The sequence below is a fragment of the Quercus lobata genome, chromosome 8, assembly GCF_001633185.2.
Source record: "Quercus lobata isolate SW786 chromosome 8, ValleyOak3.0 Primary Assembly, whole genome shotgun sequence".
Taxonomy (NCBI): Eukaryota; Viridiplantae; Streptophyta; class Magnoliopsida; order Fagales; family Fagaceae; genus Quercus; species Quercus lobata.
Genome location: NC_044911.1, coordinates 51,772,091 through 51,780,752, shown reverse-complemented (window position 1 = coordinate 51,780,752; position 8,662 = coordinate 51,772,091). Strand labels below are relative to the sequence as shown.

The window sequence follows — 8,662 nt, the reverse complement described above, 5'->3', positions numbered from 1 at the left end:
GATTCTTGACTAGGGGCTACGTTTGCTAGTGTCAGTCGCTTAGATGGCTCTAGGGGCTTGGCCGAGGATCTAATTCCCCTAAAGCCAAGGTCGCACGCCAAAAACTGAGTTTTGGACAGAACCAAGGTATTGTATGGTCTTCAGACTCAAACCTATGGGGAAACCAACTACTTGGATGAGAAAAACTGAGTTTTGGACAGAACCAAGGTATTGTATGGTCCTCGGACTCAAGCCTATGGGGAAACCAACTACTTGGATGAGAAAACTGAGTTTTTGACTGAACCAAGGTATTGTATGGTCCTCGGACTCAAACCTATGGGGAAACCAACTACTTGAATGAGAAAAACTGAGTTTTGGATAGAACCAAGGTATTGTATGGTCCTCGGACTCAAGCCTATGGGGAAACCAACTACTTAGATGAGAAAACTGAGTTTTGGACAGAACCAAGGTATTGTATGGTCCTTGGACTCAAACCTATGGGGAAACCAACTACTTGGATGAGAAAAATTGAGTTTTGGACAGAACCAAGGTATTGTATGGTCCTCGGATTCAAACCTATGGGGAAACCAACTACTTGGATGAGAAAAACTGAGTTTTGGACAGAACCAAGGTATTGTATGGTCCTCGGACTCAAGCCTATGGGGAAACCAACTACTTGGATGAGAAAACTGAGTTTTGAACAGAACCAAGGTATTGTATGGTCCTCGGACTCAAACCTATGGAGAAACCAACTACTTGGATGAGAAAAACTGAGTTTTGGACAGAACGAAGGTATTGTATGGTCCTCGGACTCAAGCCTATGGGGAAACCAACTACTTGGATGAAAAAACTGAGTTTTGGACAGAACCAAGGTATTGTATGGTCCTCGGACTCAAACCTATGGGGAAACCAACTACTTGGATGAGAAAAACTGAGTTTTGGACAGAACCAATGTATTGTATGGTCCTCGGACTCAAACCTATGGGGAAACCAACTACTTGGATGAGAAAAACTGAGTTTTGGACAGAACCAAGGTATTGTATGGTCCTCGGACTCAAACCTATGGGGAAACCAACTACTTGGATGAGAAAACTGAGTTTTGGACAGAACCAAGGTATTGTATGGTCCTCGGACTCAAACCTATGGGGAAACCAACTACTTGGATGAGAAAACTGAGTTTTGGACAGAACCAAGGTATTGTATGGTCCTCTGACTCAAACCTATGGGGAAACCAACTACTTGGATGAGAAAACTGAGTTTTGGACAGAACCAAGGTATTGTATGGTCCTCGGACTCAAACCTATGGGGAAACCAACTACTTGGATGAGAAAAACTGAGTCGTGGATGAGGGAAAGATTGAGTTTTGTAAGGTCGGCTACTTAATAAAAATTCTAAGTTACTCAATCCTCGGCTCAAATACTGTAAAAGGTTAAGGCCAATAAGCGTGTTAAGAAGATGGTGAAACGCCCCACTATTCAGCAACCTAGGGGGGTTGTTCGTTTTACGGGTGATATGTCTTCGGATGGTTACTTCCTACACCGCATCGGGAATTCAGTTATCATCTCGGCTAGTTTTGGGGTAAGTATCGTTTTCACAGGTCGGCATCGTTGTGCCAAACAACTCTATTAAAGTTATGGTGATATCTTTTTCTTAGCAAGTATTTTGACCCTAGGTGTCATTGATTCAAATACTATATTATTGTGCCGAACAGCACTCGCAAATTCATAATAGCGCCTTTTTCTTTGATAAGGGATTATGGCCCCAAGTATTGTACTCTAAGGTCGGCGGTATTGTGTCAGGCCGGCTGAGTAAGATCATCATAACGTCCTTTCTTTTCCTGCCTAATGGGGGTTTCAGCCCTAAGTATCACTTGTTCGATTCAGTATTATTAAGCCGGACTGTTTTTATAAATACAGAGCAAGATCTTTTTATTAACTGGGACTTTGGTCCTAGACGTCGGTCACAGTTCAAAAATAAAAGGAATTCACAAGATTGTATGTCTATTCATTGCGTTATCATTTCGGAAATATAGAGATAGAACATGTGATGTAAAGTGATAACAATTTTTATTAATATAAAGATGTATTACAACGTACAAAGAGGGGCTTAAACAAGCCTATACAAAAGGTGGATTTCCAAAACAATAAAAAAAAAAAAAAAAAACAGCAATACAGATAAATAAACAGTCAGATATCTTTTTAAACTCGTCTCCGAAATTCTTCCGAATTCTGCCTCAGTAGCGCCCATATTGAGAGAAGGACCTTCTTTAGAAGAAGATGGAGGAGATGAATGAAGAAGATGGAGGAGATGAATGAAAAGAAGGAGGAGAAGAAGAGGGAAGAGATGAAAAGAAAGAAAAAGGAGCAAAAGAGGGAGAGGGAAAAGTACCAGGATGGATCTGTTGATGGAAAGAAGGAGAAAAAGAGGCAAAAGAAGGCACCAGTGAACGAAGAGAGGAAGAAGCAGGGGCACTTAGTCCCTGCCTCAGTCCTGACTCCTGACACACTGGTGTCATGTTAGATATGTTCATGAGAGAGCGGTTGGTACTGATAATGGGTGTCCTCGGCTCAGTCACGCCAAAAGTTTGACGTGACGAGTCCCTGCTTCGGATTTTGGCTGAAAGGGAAGTGAGACAAATCTTGAGTCTCCGCCATCCTTGCCCTGACCGAGCCATTTCGAGTTTTATTAGAACATGGTGTTTTTGGGAGGGGTATGGTTCCTTCATTGCTTATTACTATGGTGAACATATCACAATTTAAGGTATAACCAGAGGGTAAAAGTAAACTCTGGGAGGAGTCTAAGGGTTTCAGATTTTGGGGGGATTAAAGGGGTTCATGTATGGAAGAAACAACTCTCGCCTTTTCTTTCTATATGAGGGGCGAAGCGGAAGGTACTTAATATGTTCAGATCTCCAAGGAAATCTGCAAATAAGAATATGCCCGTTCCGCTTTCCCACACCATCAATAACTATTAAATCTGAAAGGTCTCGTAAAGGGAAACTATTAAAGACACGCTTTGGATAGCCAAACGGCATGAGCACGTCGTGAATAAATTAAGAGGAACATCTCGTAGACCGGTACATTTCCTGGGCAGGTGGAGAACCGCCAACATCAATGAAAGGGTAAATTAAATGAGCCATAATAAAGGCTCGGTATCACCAAAACCTCCCTTTCCAACCAAGAGGTTTGGACAGCAGGGTTTTGAGGGGCTATTGTGGGGCCCAATAATTTATGGGCCAGACCCATTTACCCGTGGGGAGTCCAAAGGCTCAAGCCGAGGAGGGCTATGACCCAAGCTCAAAAATATAAAGCACAAGATAGCCTTGGGATACAGCCGAGGACAGTTCAGTCCTCGGCAGACCCAAAGTCCCACCGGAAAGAGGGGCGAAAACGGTATAGGACTAAGCTTGAAAGAAAATCTAAAATATCCAGGGAAAGCTACCCTTACTGCTATTCAATACTCTGCACCTGACAGAGCCGTATTCTTCGGCTTTTACAACCACCCCCAACGATTTTGGGTATGGGCTGATGGGACAAGTATCAGTCTTGGAAAGGTTGACCCTACACGTGGACGAAGGACAGTGAACGCAGGCTAGTATAAAAGGAAAAGTAAGTAATCTAGAGAAGAGGTTAGGAAAAATGGCCAAAAACCAGAACCTCCCAACCCGCCTCCTGAAGAAAGACTCCTAGGGCGAAAATAACTTAGTTATGTATGAACATCACTAAAAGACTCACCGCCTGGTGACTAAGGCCTAACCTTTCAAACTCACGCTCTACAAATGATATTGTTTGGACATTTTTACGTGCGAACCCAACACTGTTGTGGTTCGATACGAATCGTGTCCTTACAGAGACAATATCACTATATTTTAAACATTTTATAGTGTTTTTAATTAGTGCATTTTTCTTTTTCATTTCTATTAAGACTCTCAAAATACGAGACCAATAGAACCTTAATTCAATTGAAACCCTAAAATATTTCAAAAAGATTTTGCAAATGTGTTAAATTATCAATTATAGATTAATCTCCCCTAAGAGTTTGAGACTTTGATTTTTGTAAATTAATATCCTACAAAATCATACACCAAATAATATCTATCTCTCTCTCTCTTAAAATCAAAATATAAAATTAAAAATTAGATTACAATTTTATTTAATTATGCATTGTCTTATATCCAAAATAAAGTATCTTTTTCAATCATAATATATTTTTATTTCTTTTTATTAATATTTATAATTCAACTATGATATTTAATTCTCTATATGAAATTAACATTAGTCTAGTTGGTATTATTTATGTATTTAATGTATCAAATTAACCTTAATTTGATTAGTATTAAATAATTTTGATTAGTATTAAAATAATTTTGTTTAATTAATATTTACATATTAAAAGTCCCGTATAAATTTTTCGCCTTAAACCTCAAATTATGTTGGGCTACCCCTGTCAGTGAGAATCCTAAAAGTTACTTATTTCTGGAAAGATACACGTCACAACACATGGTCCACCACAACCATTATCCGTGAAGCTCAAAAAGTCCATCACTCCATTGTATTTGTTTTATACATCATTTTTTTATGTCCCTTTTTTTTTTTTCTTTTTTCTTTTTTGTGGCTTAATAGTCCATGTACATATGGTCAGGTGTACGAGTGTATCTCTACAAAGCAGACCTCTTTATCACAGGCATACCCTTTGACTATCACCTACCTTACCTCCATGGATTTTCTTTCAAAGCCCATATGTTTAACTGCTTTGGCTCTTCTCGTATCTCTTCTAGTTCTCCATATCCTAGCCAGGAAGCTGAACAAAAGTACGAGAAAGAAGAAGTACCATCCTATTGCAGGTACCATATTTCACCAGCTACTCCACTTCAATAGGTTGCACCACTATATGACTGCTCTTGCTACCAAGTACAAGACCTACAGGCTGCTCAGCCCACTGCGAAACGAGATATACACCTCGGATCCTGCAAATGTTGAGTATATACTTAAAACAAACTTTGACAACTATGGCAAGGTTTGTCCTCATCGTCTCTTACTGGGTTTACAATTTTAAAATGTTACTTATAATATGAATTTTTTTTTTCCTTTTCCTTTGGAATTTATGAATTCTATAAAGCAAAACCAATGGGTGGCAATTAATTTACACCACAACTAAGGTTTCAACTGGAATAATGTAATCAATTTATTGGGGAAAATTATCTTAGTCTAAAGTCAATTCAAGTTTTTTGGTAGACATACCATGTGCTTGCATTTTAAGTAACTAAAACTGACAGAGAGTTTTTTAGTAGGCATATACCATGTGCTTCTACAAGTATTGCTGAGAAAAAATTTAGGAACACACCCATTTATACCATATCTTTGCCACAACTCTGATGTGGATGAGCGGTAGAAAAAAGGTGGCGGTCCATGTGCATGTGAAAGTGATAAATAGCCGGTCTGCCACATAACATAGTTGCAGAAAAGTGTGTGGTAAATGATGTGGTCATAGAATTACTCTATTATAATCATCTAAATTCTTGCTAGGTCGATTATAAATTTACCATGGCAATATAGATTAATTGCAAATCATTTAAAAACTTGTAGCCAATTGTCTGCATTTGGTAAGATACGATATCAAGGACCACTTTATATATAGTACTAAATAACAAAAGCGTTAGAAATGTAATTTTGTTGAGACATGAGATTAGTCTTTCATTGTGAATGTAAAATCAATAAGCTATCCCTTTGTAAAAATTCCATGACACAAGGTTAATGAAACTAAAAAGTTAAGAATATTTGATATTTCCAAAGAAGGTTAGAGAAATCCATTTTGCACTTTTGTGCTGAAAGAACAACAGTGATTTGCAAACTTTCAACATGATTTATGTGACTAATTTTCCTCAAGCACTGCATATGGTATGTTACTATATTTATGAGGATTGAAGTTCAAATTTTGGCAATGCTTGAGAGATAGAATACGTATTTGGGATTGAAGGCTAAAGTTCTGTATCTCAACACTTTCTGCAGGGATCGTATAACTACATGAATCTGAAGGACCTTCTAGGTGATGGGATTTTCACAGTTGATGGTGACAAGTGGCGCCAACAGAGGAAGATATCAAGCCATGAGTTCTCCACAAAGGTGTTGAGGGACTTTAGTAGTAAGATTTTCAGAAAAAATGCAGCAAAATTTGCTAATATAGTGTCTGAAGCAGCAACTGCCAACCAGATATTGGATATTCAAGTAAGTTTTGGACAATTCAGTGTTCACGAAGAGATTAATTCCTTATGTTATTGCGCATTGTCTAACTCTAATTATTCGTGTAGGATCTATTGATGAAATCAACTATGGATTCATTGTTCCAAGTTGCATTTGGAATTGAATTAGACAGCATGTGTGGATCAGATGAAGAAGGCAAGAATTTCAGCAATGCCTTCAATGATTCAAGTGCAATGACCCTTTTTCGTTATGTTGATATCTTTTGGAGGATCAAGAAGTTTCTAAATATCGGATCAGAAGCAACCTTAAAAAGGAGCACCAAACTTGTTAACAATTTTGTGTTTAAGCTAATCCACAGCAAGATTGAGCAAATGAAGAATTCAGAGGACGAATCTTCTGTGAGTAGACTTTAGCTAAAAGTTCCTGTTTCGTATTAGTTTGTACATCCATGAGATAAATTTGTTATCATGCACAATGCAGATGAAGAGAGAAGACATTCTATCAAGGTTTCTGCAAGTGACAGACACTGATCCAACATACTTAAGAGATATAATTCTTAACTTCATCATAGCTGGAAAAGACACAACAGCAACCACAATTGCTTGGTTTATTTACATGGTCTGCAAGCATCCTGCTGTGCAGTTGAAAATTGCAAAAGAAGTGAAGGAAGCTACTAACATGAAAGAGATCACAAACTATGCTGAGTTTTCAGCCAGTATTAGTGAAGAAGCTCTAGAAAAGATGCAATATCTCCATGCAGCGATCACTGAAACTCTCAGACTCTATCCTGCAGTTCCTGTGGTAAGGAAATCTGACTATATCTACTGTCAGCATTTCATAACTGCACATGAAATACTGCATGCCTTTTCTTCATTATTTCCTCTTTAAGACCAACATATGCCATGTGCGTGGTTCCAGAGTAATGGTTCACCGAAATTTTTCAATATCTAGAATCACACTATTCTTCCTTTTACTGCAAAGTAACACTGCATATTCATTGGTTGTTAACTAATAAGGACATGTACATTGCCACCATTAGTTTCCGAAATGTCTGAGAGCAGCTTCCTAGTAGGTTCCCACTTATTTGACATGATTCCCCCAAATGTAATTCTAAACCTTAGATTTCTTTGCTTACAGGATGCAAAGATATGCTTTTCTGATGATACTCTACCAGATGGATACAGTGTGAACAAAGGAGATATGGTGGCTTACCAACCTTATGCAATGGGTAGGATGAAATTCATATGGGGTGATGACACTGAGGAATTCAGACCAGAGAGATGGCTCAATGAAGAAGGAATATTCCAGCCCGAGAGCCCTTTTAAGTTCACAGCCTTCCAGGTTAGTGAAAATTGTGTTGGGACATATTGCATTTCTACTTTTTCATGCTTTAGGCTCATCTTCATCATAGACATGTTTAATTTTTGTGGCTAACATTGAATTGTCTTTGAAGTAACGTAAACGTGTAGCCGTACAAATTTACTGCAAAATTACATATATACAATTTTCCTTTGATGCAAAGTCACCTCTAGTGTAGAAAGTTAAAGTCTGTTGTCTTCTTGTTGGAGAAACCAAAATTAAATTTCTACTGGTTTACAGGCAGGGCCACGAATTTGTCTAGGAAAGGAGTTTGCCTATAGGCAGATGAAGATCTTCTCGGCTGTCTTGTTAGGCTGTTTCGAGTTCAAAATGGCTAATGAAAACAGAATTGTCAATTACAGGACAATGATTAATCTTCACATCGATGGAGGTCTCGAAATTCAAGCCTTCCACAGGCATGGAAAGTAGCATGGTATCTTATGAGCGTGGAAATAAATACCATCTGACATATATATAAATTCTTTGTATTTAAAATATTCATTGTTTAATGGCAATTTTCTATTGCTAGAGTCCCTAAAAGAGAAAAAGTGTATTGTAATATACAAAGATTGATGTAAGACTTTTTATGTGATTATATAAAATAAGATCAATGAGTCTAAGCTTGCCATTATAAATAAAGAACTGTTCAAATTATCAAGGCGCACTATCATCATAATATCGGTAACAATTCTAGAGTGGATTTGTATTGTTGTTATTGTTCCCCTCTCTAGTTCACAACTATAATCAATTGGTGAGTGAAGGTGGGGTAGGCAATGGTGGTGTTGGCACAAAGTAGTTTTGGTGGGGGGGGGGGGTGGTTGGGGGGCATGGGAGATGATGGTGGTGGGGAGGATGGTGGCAAGTGGGAATGAGAGGAGGGATGGAGAGAGGTGATGGTGGTAGCATCAAGGAGCAGTGGAAGGGATGTAGTAGTAGCAACGCAGGGGACTAAAGGGAGGAAGGTAGTAGTGCCACTGATGAAGAGGAAGGTGGTGGTGGTGGTGATGACTTGGAGAAGGGGGAAGGGGATGAAGGTGGCAACACAGGAGTGGGGAGGGTGATGGAAGTTGGGAGTGGGCATAGACTTGGTTTAGAAAATTAATTATGTTTCTATAAAATGTGAG

At 38.6% G+C, this 8,662-nt stretch overlaps 1 protein-coding gene across 1 annotated transcript; it reads left to right on the top strand.

The window, feature by feature from the left end:
• Positions 1 to 4,582: 4,582 nt before the first annotated feature.
• Positions 4,583 to 8,166, top strand: LOC115958549 (cytochrome P450 704C1-like). The gene is made up of 6 exons (XM_031076971.1): positions 4,583 to 4,995; positions 5,988 to 6,203; positions 6,287 to 6,577; positions 6,660 to 6,980; positions 7,317 to 7,520; positions 7,779 to 8,166. The coding sequence occupies exons 1-6, from the start codon at positions 4,696 to 4,698 to the stop codon at positions 7,965 to 7,967; spliced, it is 1,521 nt and encodes a 506-aa protein (XP_030932831.1). The 5' UTR covers positions 4,583 to 4,695; the 3' UTR covers positions 7,968 to 8,166.
• The last annotated feature ends 496 nt before the right edge of the window (positions 8,167 to 8,662 follow it).